A 16,566-nucleotide genomic window follows, 5' to 3' on the forward strand; every position below is an offset into this window, starting at 1 on the left:
CTTATCAAAACAAAGACTACAAATCCAACTAGAAAGTAAGAGCAAATTTCTAAATTACTATTAAGACAAAGGACTAGATTACAAATCAATTGTACAAAAAAAAAATATATGTACTGTAAAAAAATTTATGATTTACACAAAATATATATATATATATATATATATATATATATATATAAATTATTATTTTTAGATATGTAATTATATAGTCAATTTAGTTTATTTTCAATTATTTTTTACTTAAAACCAAAATCAAATCAAAATTTATCGATTTTTAAAATTAAAATCATAACAAAATCAGTTTTCTTCTTTAGTTTGAGTTGATCTTCGGTTTGATTTGATTTTTTCATATTACCTGAACGCCTCAACTCAACAAGGAGGTTAAAATTTTCATGGTACTAGATCTACATTTTAAAAATTACAATAATAATGGAGTAAAGTATTCCTACAATGTTCAAATACTACTATGTAATGCTCAAAAAACTACAATTTCCTCATAGGTGGGGGCATGGTAAAAATGAATTAAAAAAAATAGATTGGGGTAGCCATAGTGGAGAAAATGAATTTAAAAAAAACAGAAAAGAAAAAAGAAAAAGAAAATTAGTGCCATCAATGGAGAGAGAGAGAGAGAGAGAGGGGGGGGGGGGGGGGGGGCACATAGCAGGTCTTACTGAAAATGCAAACAGATATAGCGCTTTTGTTTAGAGCGTTATACATTAAAATGCAAACACGGGTATAGCGCGCTATACCTTAACGGACAAAACTGACGTTAAAGTATAGCGCCCTTTAAAAGGGCGTTATATATAGAAAGGTTACCAATTTTCTTTCACCTATTTCGGTCTCTTGTGTCCAAAAGAATCACACTTTGGTTCTGGACTCTAAGAGCAGAGAGGTCAAACTCGTGACACTGTAATTCAAATTTTGAATTATGGTCCTTTTGACCAGTTACCTGTCGCATTGGACATCTGTGCTTGAATATACCAACTCAAGTAAGTTCTATTGAAATCTTGGAAATGAAAAACATGATTTTGTTGTGGCAACTTTGCTGCAACAGAATGAAGAAAAAAATGTACAGTTTTATTTAGTTAGAAAATCTCCATATTGATCCATACTAGTAATTTAGTGTTTCATTCAATCTTGAGTTGATATTGTATTCTTTCTGGCAACAGCCAGTTGATCAATTATATAGTGGTATCTTTTAGTCGATTTCACAAATTAACTCCATCAATAAAAGCAAACCAATCAATTATACAAGGTTTTAGCTAGGGCATTCGTCCTGCCAACGTCTTATTTAAAGAGTTTTAAGTTAAAATGACACAGGAATTTAATTTACAGTTTGCTCTGCAACACTATATTAAGTTACTGCAAGAAAAGCACACAAAACATGAATAATGATCAGGTCACTTACAAAGATGTTCATTAGGCTGGTCGTCTGGATTTACTGGGAGGCGGAGCTACACGCTCTTTAGGATCTCATGTATTTTAGTGTAAAGTGCTTGCGGAGGATCGCCCATGTCATTGCTTTGTGATGAACGAGAACCTTGATCTTGAAGTTTAATCTTCTCGAAAAGGAATTGCCTCTCAGCTTCAGCCTCACTAAGACGTTGTTTAAGGTAACTGCTAGCATAGTCTTCTTCTGATTTCGCTGATTTTGCAAGAGCAATCCTCTGTAATCTGTCAGCTTCTCGTCTTGCTTCATCGGCCTTAAGCTGGAACATATCTGCTTCTGCTTCTTTAAGCCTAACAACGCTCTCTAATTCGTCTATCTGTTGCCTTTTTCGCTGCCTCTCCAGCTTCAGTTCTGCAACTTCCTTAGCTTTTTCCTCCAGTTCATGATCACATGTCTCGAGAGCTTGGCGAGCTCTCTTTAGCATCCTCATTTTTTCGTCGGCTACTATTTCCATTTTCTGCACTGCTTCTTGTACCACTTCAGCAATTCGACTGCATGCCTCCTGTGGTGGCATCATCCTTCCATTAATTCCAGCCTCACTGCTCTTTGGGGAGTCCATCTCAAGCTCTTCATCAAAATGAGTACATAAATCGGTGATATTAAGAATAGTACTTCCAAGAAACTAACAAAGAGTTATGCCATGCATTTTAGGCCGTTGCTGTTTTCAACTTCTTAGGATCTAGGTGATAGCATGATGAGTAACTGAGAGAAGGAAAAAGATGAAAGGCGGATGTTCATCCCAAGAAGAATGAATTTTGTCCTATCAGATAAACCTTCTATTCGTGCCCTTGTGTGCAGCATTTCCACATTGTGAATTGTTTACATGCATGTATCAATATTTGGTCATCTTTTCCCTGTTTGCACCAAAACTTGGCAGGAAAATATATGACGGAAAATGATGGAATTCCCAAATTAATTCTATCTTTTGTTCCTTCAAAATAAGGACCAATCTGTACATATACAGCCTTAGAAAATGGGATGCATGTGGATCATAAAGGGAAGGTGAAGATAGTGTCAGAAGATCACAGAATTAGACTCAGAAGGAGAACCAAGCTATGTTGCTCGGACTCTTCGAAAATTTCACCAGGTGTAAGAGCTAGTGTATTTTTGGAGGATCCGACACGGGTGCGGCAGCATTTTGGAGAGTCCAAGCAACATAGGAATCAATCACTCAAAGGGATTTCACAACCGAGGCAGAAAAAAGAAAGAAACAGACAGTAAAAGGAGGCAGGAGAAAGTTACTCTTACGAGGTAGAACATGGAACCTTCAAACTGTTAAGGAAGCTATTGATGGTGATACATGCATCTCTACTAGTGCAAATGTAATTTTCAGGCATTTCTACTAGTGACAGGCATTTCTACTAGTGCAAATGTAAGAGTGACTAGATAGTTGCTCAATTTGCTTGATGTTCTTTCCGATTTCGTTTTCACCAGTTAACTAATAGAAGGTTCTGGAACTTGGATAATCCAAATTTATTTCCATGTAAAAAAAGGTAGCCCGGTACACTAAGCTCCCGCTATGCGCGGGGTCCGGGAAGGGCCAGACCACAAGGGTCTATTGTAAAAGATTTTGAATTCCTGGTTCTAACTTCTAACCTTAAAACCTTTACCTTGGGCTTCTCTTATTTGTAAACCAATGGTGTGTTTGGTACGAAGAAAATGTTTTTCAATTTTCCCATGTTTGGTTGGCTTATGTTTTGGAAAACATTTTCCTTCAACTATCAAGAGAAGGGAAAACATTTTCCAAAACTCTTCCTTCCCCACCCTATTCCCCATCCCCACCCTACCCCACCCACCCCCACCATACCCATCCACCCTCCCCCAACCCCTGCCCTACCTCCACCCTAAATAGAAATATTATTAAGAATACTTTCTTTTCATGTTGTAGATAGAGTACTTTCTTTTTCATTTCAACAAAATGAGTATTTTTTTCATGATATAAAAAAAGTATTTTGTTTCATTTCAACAAAAAAAGTACTTTCTTTTCATGATTTAGAAAAAGTATTTTCTTTCATTTCAACAAAATAATGTAGTAAAAAGTATCTTCTCTTATTTCAACAAAAAAGTACTTTCTTTTCATGATGTTGAAAAGTATTTTCTTTTATTTCGACAAAATGATGTAGTAAAAAATATCTTCTTTCATTTCAACAAAAAAGTACTTTCTTTTCATGATGTTGAAAAAGTATTTTCTTTCATTTCAACAAAATGATGTAGTAAAAAGTATTTTCTTTTATTTCAACAAAATGATATAGTAAAAAATATTTTCTTTCATTTCAACAAAATGAGTATTTTCCGTCAGGGGAGGTAGGGGGAGCACAGAAAATATGGGTATTTGGGGGAAGGGGGTAAGGAAAGTAGCATAAAAAATTATTTTTCTAAAAAATATTTTCTACTCTCTAAACAAACACTAGAAAATATTTTCCGGAAAAAGTTTTTCACTCACCAACCAAGCACGGGAAAATAAGTGATAAAACCACTCATTTTTTAGGAAAACATTTTCCTTCGTACCAAGCACACCCCAAAAGTTTCATCTGAGTTTAAGGCTCTCAAATGTTCTTTGGTTCTTCAGAAGCTAAAAAGGAATTACTTATTTGCTTACTATATAGGAAACCAGGAAAGATTCCTAACTCTCTTCTTACAGTGTTCCTTAGTTAATGAATATGGATGATGGTTTTATATTTGGTCATGTAGGAACTACTTATTTGCTTACTGGGTATGTTATAGACCAGACTTTTAAAGATTCGGGAGGAAGAAGGGAAAGCTTTGTGGCACATTGAGCTATAAAAGAAATACAAACATACTAGTAGAGAAAAAAGTAATTTTCCTGCATTTTTTTGGTCTAAGAAAAGTGGGGTCTTTGGCAGTCTAAACCTAATAATATGGGTTACAGATCGTAGTTGAAACACCTTGCTAGAATAGTCTTCAAAGTTTTTCAAGTTTCTTCCGTATTACAATTTCGCTACCAATTTAAGTTAGAAGAACCTGGTCCTCAACGATTGTACTGCTTCATGTCCCTTCTGTAAAAGTTAATTATCTATCTAAAGCAAAACAATAACTAAGAACTGGATAAAAAAGATGATGCGATCAACAAAGGAGGAGCATGAAAGGAATCCTTTATGTATCAATCATTTCTTCAATCTCTCTGTCAACACTCTGTCATGAGTTACTGTTACACATTTCATCCGATGGTACCTAGCCTAAAGACGGAAAGTATTGGATACAGCTTCAGATCCAAGGCATATCAATCAAACAACTACGCCTCAACATTTAGATATAAAGCATTTAGCAGTTTTAAATGCTTTTGATGGATACTTATGGGATTAAAGATGTCCACCAAGCAGATGTAGGATATTTCTAACTTCTCATAAGAGAAGCAAATGATTAATTGTTAGGTTCACCATTGATAGATTCTACCTTTTTATGCATCATTTCTAGAAGGTGCAGTAGCAATAGAGAGCAAGATACAAGATTTACCTTGGAGAAAAGATAATATACTCCTGCAAGCAGTTGTCTCAGCGACTCCACCCTTTAGTTTTTCAATGAGCTCCTCAGACTTCCAAAAAAGCTGCCTCCCTCTTGTGTTCTCACTCAGTCGAAATATCTTACTTACAACAGTTAGTTCTCTTAGAAAAGATTCCTTGTCCCACATTGGAGCACAGTGTTGGAATACATCATTCACCCAGCCTAAAAGCTCAGAAGTGCGGTTGCATGCTCTACACCTGAACTGCATTTCAGCAGACCCCAGCCCATTCACAGGAGAAGCACCTGTTCCAACTTGTTTATCACGAATTGCACAATCCGTGTGAGTCCAATGAGCGCAGGAGTCGCAACCGATCCACCGACATGTATTCACTTCAAAATCAAACTTGTTACAGATAACACACATGCAAAGGCTGCAGAATCCCTTTCTATTGGTGCATATCTCACAAAGGCAATCTTCTGCAGGCAACTGACTTTGGCATGCTATATTCCGACATCTCTTGTATACGAAAACCTCAATCAGGGCAGTCTGAGAAAGATTCATACTTTGATGCAGGAAAAATTGAATTCCACTTTTAATAGCAACAACAATTTCCAGCTGAACCCGATGAGCTTTAATCAATGTCTCTGCGGTCAAATCCGACCTCCTCTGAACAAGCCTCTGCAAAACCATAAATTCGTCTCTTTGTTGAGAACTCCCGTTCCCCTCAAGCATCGCTCGAAGCCTACCCTTTAGCTCTTCTAAATACTCATTAGGGAGCAAATGCATTTGCTCAGATATTATATCCACTCGCTCTCTTGCTATATCAAGAAGAGAGATCCTATTTGCACTAGAACGCCCGCGAGTGACAGACTGCTCGTAATAACCATCCTCAGCTTTCTGATTCTCAAGCTTCAGTTGGGCGGCAGCATCAATAGCGGGCCAGGAACTAGCACTCTCAGCAGGCGATTCACGAATCTGATCAGAGTTCATTCTTGGCTCATGATTATCAGAAGATGCAAGAAACAAGGACGGTTGTAACCCGTTGGGATGTGGAGGCAGCATATTTGATGAAGGTTGATAACTTATATATCAGCACCTGAAAGAAAAACATGTGAAGTAAACATCAATGTAATGTCAATGGAAATAATGAAAAATGGATAAAGCTAATTTAATAACATCTCAAACTAAGCCTCTAAAAATCATTTTATGTCTTTGTAAACAAGCAGCTTGACACCTTTTACCTATGGAAATGTAATTTAAAACATTTTCAAATGGATCCAAACTAAAACTAAGAGCTGCCTATTTCCACTATATATTAAAGATTACAACTTTATGAAGATCGGATATCTTTCTCCAACCTAAAGTGTGAGAAATCAATAATTAATTTTCACCAAACTCTAAGCATTACAAACAATTAATTCATGAGATAAAATCCAAATAATTAAACCAGACAAGTATTTGTATTAACTATCATTTCATTTTTTTGTAACAAAAATGAATTTCAAGAACATCAAGATGGTTATGGGACATCCTCAAATTCTCAGAATACTTGCAAAAGAAACAACAAATAAAAATAAAAATTGGAAATCAGCTGAAACCAATTTGAATACACTAAAGAAATTAAAGTAACATAAGTTGGGTCAACCAAAAAAATGCGGACAAACAGAATATTTATGGTTTCAGGAAAAGCTTAAATGAAAAATGGAAAGAGTTTTTCACTTACTAATTCAGGCACATTTCTGTAGAGGAAAGACTTGTGGATGAATTTGAGACTTCAACTACAGATTTTTGAAATAAAAAGATTCAGCCTTTATCTTTATGCATTTCGCTGGCAAAAAGAATAAGAAAAGTCAACTGCAGACGATGACCAAGAACCGGATCTGACACCGTTTTAGCCGGTTTTTAAGCCACTAAACCGGTTTTTTCTCCATTTCCTTTTGTTTTTATTGTCTAGAGTAAAGGTCCAATTTGTGTGTCTATAATATTCTAAATTGGTCTTGCACTTCTCATTTTTATTAACAGAGTTCCGGTCAGAAATGAGTGAACTCCACATACAAAATAGTTAAGGGTGGTTTGGTAAATGAAATAAGGATAATAGCTAATCGCAAGATAGATTTTTTACTAAATTGGTGGGATTAACTATCTCTCGTGGGATATCCCAGAATATCCCACCATTGTATCAAACGACTCTTAAGAGTAAAAACGTTCAAATTTACTTCTCCTATATTAACTACTATGGTTAATGAGTGTGAGGATATTAAATTCAAAATATAATTGAGAACAAAATTGCTCAATTTAAATTAGGGCATGAGCAAATTTGACCTTTTTACCTATCGTCTATTAGTATTATTATTGTTTATTTATTTATTGGTCAAGCCCTGTTGGAGTGAAAGACTAAGAGGATTGCAGAATCAGCGTTTGTTTCCATATCAAGTGGGGGAAAACAAAGATTTTAGACCAAATACCAATAGAGATATGGGGTATTAGGACAGTACAAATAACTACAAATGCAAAAGTAATTAATCATTTGAAGAAGAAAAATTTAAGGACAAAAAAGCACAGTAGAAGAATTAGAACTACTTCAACTCTTGGTACGCAACTAATTCTTTATTTAAAATCTTTAATGGGAAAAGTAGAATTCAGTAAGGAAAAACTACGCTCCATAGCTGCTCTTAAAAATAATAGCCAACAATATATATATATATATATATATATATATATATATTGTACAGATAAGGGTCTAATTTGCCCCTCTACTATCATAAATAGGCCTTATTTACCCTCTGTTTAATTTTTCTATCAAAAATATCCTTACCGTTATACATTAGGTTCATATTTACCCTTACACGTTAAAATGGGTTACATTTGCCCTTCGTTATATTTTAAGATCATATTTACCCCCTCTACTCTTCAAAAAAGGGTTACATTTGCCTTTCGTTATACTTTGTTGACATATTTATCCTTACAATTATGCCCTACATATACCCTCATCCGGTAGATCGCCATGTCCCACCTTTGTTTTCCTACATGTCGCCTATGCGGATTTCTTTTTCTTCCAATTTAAATATGGTCACCTATTTAAGATAATTTAGCCCGCCCACCCAATTTAAATAAGACTTCATTAGCTCTATTGTTGTGCAACTTCTTGTAATTTACTTTGGTTACTGCAATAATTGTGAGTTGTATTAGATTAGTGATTTTGAGTTCAAAGTTATTGTTTGTCAATATGTTGCCGCTGCTATAACTATTGTATTTCGCACAATCTTCATAAATGTTCTATCAGGAAATTGCTTTTCATGAATCAACCATGGTCAATTGACCCAGTTTAGACTTTACACAGTTGTATCTCTACAAACACTTCAAAACATCATTGAGTGATTCATGTCTCCTAACTCATAAGTATTAAAGGGAAACAAATTAACATAGACAAAGGTGAAATAATTAAATAAATCAATTAGAGATAACACTATAGTTTCGTTCACTCACTGTCCAAAATTTTTTCGCTCTCCGAAAAACATGGAGCTGACCCGGAGAAGAGAGATGGACGAGTGATTGATTGTGGGGGTGGGGATTGGGAATTATGATTTCCATTTATTTTAGTTAGTGTTTCTTATTTAAATTGGGTGGGCGGGGTTAAATTATCTTAAATAGGTGACCATATTTAAATTGGAAGAAAAATAAATCCACATAGGCGCCATATAAGAAAACAAAGGTGGGACATGGCGATCTAACGGGTGAGGGAAAAATATGATCCTAAAGTATAATTGTAAGGATAAATATGTCAAGAAAGTATAACGAAGGGCAAATGTAACCTTTTTTGAAGAGTAGAGGGGTAAATATGATCCTAAAGTATAACGAAAGGCAAATATAACCCTTTTTAACGTTGAAAGGGTAAATATGAACCTAATGTATAACGGTAAGGATATTTTTGATAGAAAAATTAAACGGAGGGTAAATAAGGCCTATTTATAATAGCAGAGGGGCAAATTAGACCCTTATCAGCTTTTTGTATATTAACATATAATACACATATAACATACATATTTTAAGCATACAACTCCTTGCTTGCAGAGGATTAGAATAAGTCCAAAAGACATGTAATCAGTTTGAAGACCAATTTTGCTCACTCGTTCCATATAATCCAAGCTTGACTAGAAAAGTGTCTTTCACACATTATTTAGAAAAACTAATTGAGATATCTAAATATGAATATATACATTCGACCAAGTGTTCAATATCAGTAATATCTCAATCCAAATTGGGCATAGGAAAGAAGATTAATATAAAATAAGATAGAGTTTGCTGCTCTTACAGGTCTCATATATCAGATTGCTTTTCAGAAAATTAAAAAGGAATTGAGTTTTCACCAAGACCTCCAGAAATACTTTAATTAGTCTGCACAAAACACAGTTCGAATGCCAAGTAATATTATCGAATTGGTAATCTTTTCTTGACGTAACAACTAATAAGACGAGTCAAAAACCAAATAGCATAAGATCAGAGCTAGAACTGGGAAGTTATTCGTAAACAAGATTATTGTTCTATTTTAAATTTTCAATTTAACTGCACAATAATGCTTATCAAGTCTTCTACTTCCGACGATTGATCTGCTCACCAATAGGGTACCAATATTATCTCTAACGAGCCTCAACTATTATATTACAAACTAATGGAAAGTTACATATTTTATTTCTGTCCACCAGCTTCAGCAGGCTCAACCACCTCAGCTTCGACTGTTTCTGGGATGTACGACTGCTGGTTTACTTGCTGCTGATACCCACCGACAGTTCCATATTTGCCAGCAAGAGCCATGTTCATCATCTCATATATCTTCCCTCCAAGTTGTGCCGGATTCTCAGGCTGCAACAATTGATGCAACATGCAAGAGATAAGAATCAAGGTCACTGCGCCTATGCAGCCAATATTTGTCATATAGTTCTATTTCCTCTGATATAATTGAATCTTTGTCCATATTATCATCACCTATTAGTTTCCCTTTTGTCCCTCAAAAAGAAAAACAACCGATGAACTCATCATCCCATACCAGTTTAAACCCCACATTAAAAAAGAATATCTATGAAATGGTGTATCTCATGAGAAATGAACCTTCTCTAGCATACCGCTGGTTAAAATCACCCTACCACTTACCAACTCTTCCACCTACTATACTCTTTTTCTTTCTAAATCTTACATGAGGTTCAAAAGTATTTCTAATATGTTATGGTACATCTTCAAGTTAATAAACTACATTCTTGGACCTCCTATAGTTATCTAAGCAAATATCAAGCACTACTGGCATAATTAAGAAGGGTCACTTGTGCCCAAAGTAATCCTAAAAATATAACCAAGTATGAATACTATATGCTAGCTTCACTGAGGTTAATTGTCTCAGGGACCAAATCCAGTTACCCGAATAAATAGGAATAAAGATATGAAGACTCACAGTGAAACCACTAGAAACCAATGCAGCATCATACAAAAGATCAATGGCCCTCAAGGCTTCTTCATCATCTGGAGTACTCCTGTAGGCTTCCTGCAGTATTAGACAAACAAGGATGTTAGTAAACACACAAGATTATATTACATAAGAAGGTGTAATCATTGGACAAAATCAGCTTACATTTAAGGTTCTAATGATCGGGTGTTCGGGATTGATCTCAAAGACTCTTCTGCTCCTCATGAAATCCAGGTTGGAGGTATCACCAACAGTTTGGGCCTTCATCAGCCTGCAAGAAAATCCAGGTATTTCATAAATGGCTACAGCTTGAAGCTCAAAACTGAACCATCTGCATCAGAAAAAATTCACTTCACCTCTCCATATTGGCTGACCAACCAAACTTTCCTGATACAAGAACACAAGGAGAACTGCTCAAACGATTTGAGATCTGCACGCTAGCAACCTTGTCTCCTAGCCGTTTCTTTATCCAATCGCAAGTTTGCCCAAACTCCTGTTTTATCTCCTTTTCCTTGTCTTCATTCTTATCACCTAGAACAATGGATAGCCAGCTTATTAGTATTGCAAAATATGTGGATCGGCTAAAAGGGAGAGGATATTATATAAAGGATAAACATCTCAAATCACTAACCCAAATCTAGGTCCTCTTTGCTAATGTCAACAAAGTTTTTCTCCTTGTATGATTTGAGATTTTGGATAGCAACCTCGTCAATAGGATCAACTAAGAACAGCACCTGGAAAAGGAATTAGACAATATCAGTGAAGCAAGCAAGAAGACAGCAGACAAGAAACCAACTAGAGTTAGTTCAAACAACTCATACTTCAAGATCCTTCTCAAGAAGTTTTTCCAGGAAAGGAGTGTTCTTTGCACTGGTTACACTATCAGAAGCAATATAGTAAATGTCCTTCTGGTCTGGTTTCATATTCTCAACATATTCATCCAAGCTGATCGTAAATTCATCACTTTGAGAAGAGAAAAATCGTAAAAGTGGAGCAAGACGCTTGTGGTTTTCACGATCTTCGATGCATCCCAACTTTAGGTGCTTTCCATAGTTCTCCCAAAACTTATCATAGTCCTGCATATAAAGAATAGCAGATGCCCAATGACATTCAGAAGAACTGGCCAGCTAATGCAAAAAACTGAAGATAACAAAAACTTTCAAAAAAAAAAAAGACAAACATTTTCACTGTATAAAAAATTGTTTCACAACAAATGTATAAGACTAATGCCATGGACACAAAGGCTTGAGAAGCAAATATACATACATCTTTGTTTTCGCTGAGGGAAATGCCCTGAATCATTTCAAATGCTTTCCGCACCAACCGCTTCCTCATGATGCGAACCTAACAGTCAACAAGACACAGTTCGTAAAATCAAGAGCTTAACAGCATGCAATTAAAAAATGCACCACCACTTGAACGTAAAGAGTATGCCTGAAGAACTTACAATGCGACTTTCTTGAAGAATCTCTCGTGATACATTAAGTGGAAGATCATTTGAGTCGACAATACCTTTGATAAAACTCAGGTAGCGTGGGAACTATACCAGACAAAAGGCATATCAATAAGCTCCTATGTTATAGCAATGAACTTCTCTCATAGAAAAAATAAAGCTTTCTCTCTTACCAGTTCACCGTCAAAGTCGTCAGATATGAACACGCGCTTTACGTAAAGCCTTATATTCTTCGTCTTGGGATTGACTATGTCATCCTTACCCATTGGAGATACAGATGGCACATAAAGTATAGAACGGAACTCCACTTCTCCCTGTCACAGCAAAAGCGAGGTAAAAATGACGTAACAGGCGGAAAACGAGAAAAGAAAAGAACCAGAATAACAAAATTGAAACTTAAACCTCCAAGATTACCATTAAAATAGAGGATATCATACTAGAATTATAATAATAGGATGAAGTAGTAGAATATGTTACTTAAAAGAATTTTGCATCAAAGAAGTCTTTAGTACCTCAGTTGTAAAATGTGAAGAAGCAAGAGGCTCCAAATATTCATTAAAAGTCTTCTTGTAGAACTCATTGTACTCCTCTTTACTTACTTCCTTAGGACTTCGAAGCTGGAAAAGGAAAGACAGTAACTCATTATATCAGTAAGAACAAACTTTTGAAGGACAGCAGCAGGAGATAGTAATCTGAAGACTAACCCATATTGGTTGAGTCTCATTGGTAAGCTCCCAGTCCCAATATTTCTCCACAATTTTTTTGGTCTTCTTCTTTTTCTGTTGCAGAGAGTTGGAAATTTCATCAGAAATGGAAAAAGACAACAGCAGAATCAACAAAGCTACCCCCAGAATAGGTACTACTCCTAGCTACCTCAGCTGTCGCATCTTCTCCATCGTTCTTGGCTTCTGCCGGATCCTTATCAACTTCAACCTGTAAAGAGACAATATCACGGAACCACAAGGCGATAAGGAGTTATATCCAGCTTACATAACGTGGAACGTCAAAAATGTAAGACCCCAAGCATGTTTTGTGGCTGTAGATAGAAAAAAAGTGAAGATTTATCTGCAAAAGTAATGCCTCACGAGTATACGGAAAAGCTTAAGGGTACGCACACACCTCTTTTGTATATCCCTTCTCTTGCCAAGTGTAAATAGGGAATGAAACAAACTGCGAGTAGTTTTTCACAAGCTTTTCAATTCTTTCCGGATGCGCAAATCCTTTGTCGTCCCTCTGCACATATACAGCAGAACATGGAGAAAACAACAGTAAGGTCCTCCTCGGGAACTAAGATAACTAGGATCAGAAGCCTGCCTTTGCAACAAATTGATTTACCAACCTTAAGATATAGTGTGAGACGGGTTCCCCTAGGAAGGAGTTTTGCAGGATCAGTCTCCTCTCTAATGGTATAGGTGCTAGAATTGGCCTCTCCAACCCAGACATATTGCTTGTCAGATTTTGGGCTTTTTGTCGAGACTTCAACCTTTCATTAGCAAATTATAAGAGTTAAAATTAAAATTATAAGAGAAATACAAATGTATCAAGGTTAATTTTTATTATCAAGAAGTGGAGGGGAAGTCTAATGTAGAACCCCTAGACAAAAAACATACTTGTTCAGAAACAAGGAAAGCTGAGTAGAATCCCACGCCGAATTGACCAATTAAATTGCTGTCAGCACCAGCATCCTTGCTGTCCTGTTATGTGGTAAAAACACATGTACAAAAATTATTAGGTTATATGAAGCAAACACAGAGAATAGAGTAATTATATCACAGGAATTCACCTTCAGGGCTTTCAGGAACTTTGCGGTCCCACTTTGTGCAATAGTACCAAGGCAGTCAACAAGTTCTTGGCGAGTCATACCAATTCCTGAGTCCCTGCATAGACCAAATACCTTGACAGCCTCAACAATCATGATGGGCAGACAAGACGAAAAAGACAAAAATGGTTAATAGGTTGTGATGCTCACGTTATGGTAATAACACCATTATCTTTATCGGTCTGAATGCGAATATCAAGATCAACTCCATCCTTCAAAATCTCAGGCTGAGTAACACCAAGAAACCTCAACTTATCCAAGGCGTCACTTGCATTGCTGTGTCATCAAATTGGAAAAATGTAAGTAGCAAATACAGATAGTTTAATTCATTGTAGTTTAGTGACTTCAGTCTAATACAAACATAGGGTCTCCAGAATTGACATAATATCAACCAACGGAGAGTGTTGGCAGATAATTGGTAGCATTTAAATGTACTAAGCCAGATATAATTCACCTTCTGCAGAAAAATCCACCGAAGTCATCACAATCAAATGAAATCATTCACATTACTTTTTGGTCCCTTAGTTACTGCTACCAAGTAGCTGAATCTCAAGTCATCATAGTAAAAATCTAATCTTCACATTGTTTCAGGAAAAAAAAAATCACAACACAACAATACTGTTATAAGAACTGCAGGGCATACCAAAACACTGTTATAAAACACTGGTTTATGCGAAGGTCATTGATGGAATAAACAAAAAATTGCAGAGCATACGAACATTAAAAAAGAAAGTTAGCTAATAATTACCTGATAAGCTCCCTCAGAAAAACCTCCTTATTGCTGTACAAACTGTTAACAATGAGGTCCATAAGGCGACTAACCTGCCACATAAACAAAACAAATATTTCAAAATTTCAAAGATTCAGTACAATTTTCAGCTTCCAACTCTTTGATGGTGGATTTTTACCTCTGCTTGGTACTCAAACTTCTCCGATGGAGAATCAGATGCAGCAGCTGTTGACTCATAGCGACAACCCAAAAACGGCTCATTTGTTGATTTAAATGGCTTAATGGATCCATTAACATTACATCTACCTGAAGTTAATGATGAATACCATCTACCTTTACTATCACCATCCGCCTGTTCACCAAATTACAATAAATTGATGAGTTAATCACAATAAATATGATATAGAGTGATTAGGTATAAGTTAATACCGAATCGTAAAAGAAGTGGGAAGAAGAAATTGGAGCAGCAACATCACGATAGCGTGCAGCAGTTGTGCTGCGAAGGATTGCAGTGACAGAACGTTTCGAAAGCCTGTGCATTTCGTCTCACCAAATGCGACAGAGCGAGAAAACGGAGGAGGAGAACAGAGAGGAGGAGATGACTGAAAGCGATTGTTTAAGGAGTAGGGTTTTAGAGAGGGGTTTAAAGAAGCTTCTGGAGATTATTAAGGGAAACGTATCGGATTCAATTAAGAGTAAACTCAGTGAGGGTAATTTGGTCATTTTGTTCTTCCTTCGGGGATGTTGGGATAATCAATAATGGGCTCATGGCTTTCTTAGATTAGCAGGATTTGCACCAGGTAGCCGATTTTAAGGGCTGAATTACACAAATAGCCGTCTTGAATTTTTATCCCCACTTGTCTCCCCGACAGAACTTTAAGTTTAGCAAGTGTTGTCAATCGCTTTCCCTATGGACACACTTGTAACTTTTGACTTTAAAGTTTTTTCCATGAGTCCAACGGGAGTCAAAAGTTAAAGACCACCCCAAAAAATATTATATTTCTGCTATTTTTGGATTTTAAGGGTGTTATTTAAAATTTATTTAAGTATTTATATTTTAGCCGCATTGGCAAACTTCAGTCATATTGTTTTGTTCTTTCATTTTCGCAATTGAAGATTTTCTTCAGCATAAACTTTATGAGTTAGTGATTTCAACCATACGGCATCATAATTCTAGGAGATTGAAGCATGTTTGATTTGCCACATATGTTGATTTCATTTATCTGTGTTTTTGTATTTCAATGATGATTTGTACGTTCTGTTTACTCATAAAATATGCTATGTAAGGCCCCGTAAAATTTTACTTAGAACCCGCAGTTTTGTGGTGCTGAGGCAAGGTTAACGTGTTCGAAGGTAGTAGATAATCTCCGTGGCTCGCAAGCTTGACGTGATACGAACTTTTTGGGTTGTGCAATGGTGTTGGGGAGCTGGAAGAATGATTTTTGCAGAACATGACATTTTTGCGGTCCATTATATGAATGCATAACTAATCCGCGGGGCGCAGATTAGCCGCAAAGTGCAACAGGAACAAAGTCAATTTTGGAGGTTGTTTTGCGGCCAACTATGCGACCGCATAATCATTTCGCAGGTCGCACATAAGTCGCAAATTCAGCATGAAAATATTCGCAGGGAGACTTTTGTGGTGCATTATGCGACCGCATACCTGTCGCAGACCTGACCCGATCAACCCAATTTTAAGGGATGAATTCGCGTCCCTTATGCGGACCGTATACCTGTTTTGCGGTCTACTCTGCGACCGTAGAGTGGTCGCAGAGTTGAGTTCAGAGAGTCCATTTTCTATTCTACAACCCGACCCTATTTTGATTAAAAGTCATTGGGGCTCGTTTTGAAGGAAAATACCTGATGTTTTGGAGAGAAAGGAGTATCTTAGAGAAAGAAGGAGAAGATCTAGCAATTCTACTCATCCATTCTTTCCCAATCTTCAAGAATCATGAAAGTCACTCACTGGGCCATCAAGTATCCGGGTAAGTCTTTCTCCTAAGCTTTCATACAAGATGTTATGGGTCTAAGTAAGTTGTGGAGCTGGAGATAGGCCATGTATGTACCAATAGAAGGTATTATGTGGGGTTGTTGAACTATTTCGGTTAGTTTCTTGTTGAAATTGGTTGAGGGAGGAATGGATTACCATTGCAGAGCCTTGCATTCGATTTTGCATAGTAGGTGTTTGACGAAATT

At 36.4% G+C, this 16,566-nt stretch overlaps 2 protein-coding genes across 2 annotated transcripts; both read right to left on the reverse strand.

Moving 5' to 3' along the window:
* Positions 1 to 1,206: 1,206 nt before the first annotated feature.
* Positions 1,207 to 6,771, reverse strand: LOC104099753 (OBERON-like protein). Its single transcript, XM_009606844.4, has 3 exons — positions 6,637 to 6,771; positions 4,925 to 6,009; positions 1,207 to 2,017 (listed from the first exon to the last, which is right to left on the reverse strand). Exons 2-3 carry the CDS (start codon positions 5,973 to 5,975, stop codon positions 1,455 to 1,457), a joined length of 1,614 nt encoding a protein of 537 aa, XP_009605139.1. The 5' UTR covers positions 5,976 to 6,009; positions 6,637 to 6,771; the 3' UTR covers positions 1,207 to 1,454.
* A 2,659-nt stretch (positions 6,772 to 9,430) lies between these two features.
* Positions 9,431 to 15,018, reverse strand: LOC104099752 (heat shock protein 90-6, mitochondrial). The gene is made up of 20 exons (XM_009606842.4): positions 14,800 to 15,018; positions 14,549 to 14,722; positions 14,389 to 14,462; positions 13,791 to 13,916; positions 13,605 to 13,698; positions 13,432 to 13,515; positions 13,161 to 13,304; positions 12,941 to 13,054; positions 12,695 to 12,754; positions 12,526 to 12,600; positions 12,334 to 12,438; positions 11,995 to 12,135; positions 11,816 to 11,908; positions 11,635 to 11,712; positions 11,190 to 11,444; positions 11,000 to 11,102; positions 10,725 to 10,899; positions 10,534 to 10,639; positions 10,357 to 10,446; positions 9,431 to 9,773 (listed from the first exon to the last, which is right to left on the reverse strand). The coding sequence occupies exons 1-20, from the start codon at positions 14,908 to 14,910 to the stop codon at positions 9,600 to 9,602; spliced, it is 2,376 nt and encodes a 791-aa protein (XP_009605137.1). The 5' UTR covers positions 14,911 to 15,018; the 3' UTR covers positions 9,431 to 9,599.
* Positions 15,019 to 16,566: the final 1,548 nt, after the last annotated feature.

This window comes from Nicotiana tomentosiformis, chromosome 7 (assembly GCF_000390325.3).
Source record: "Nicotiana tomentosiformis chromosome 7, ASM39032v3, whole genome shotgun sequence".
NCBI classification, from domain to species: Eukaryota; Viridiplantae; Streptophyta; class Magnoliopsida; order Solanales; family Solanaceae; genus Nicotiana; species Nicotiana tomentosiformis.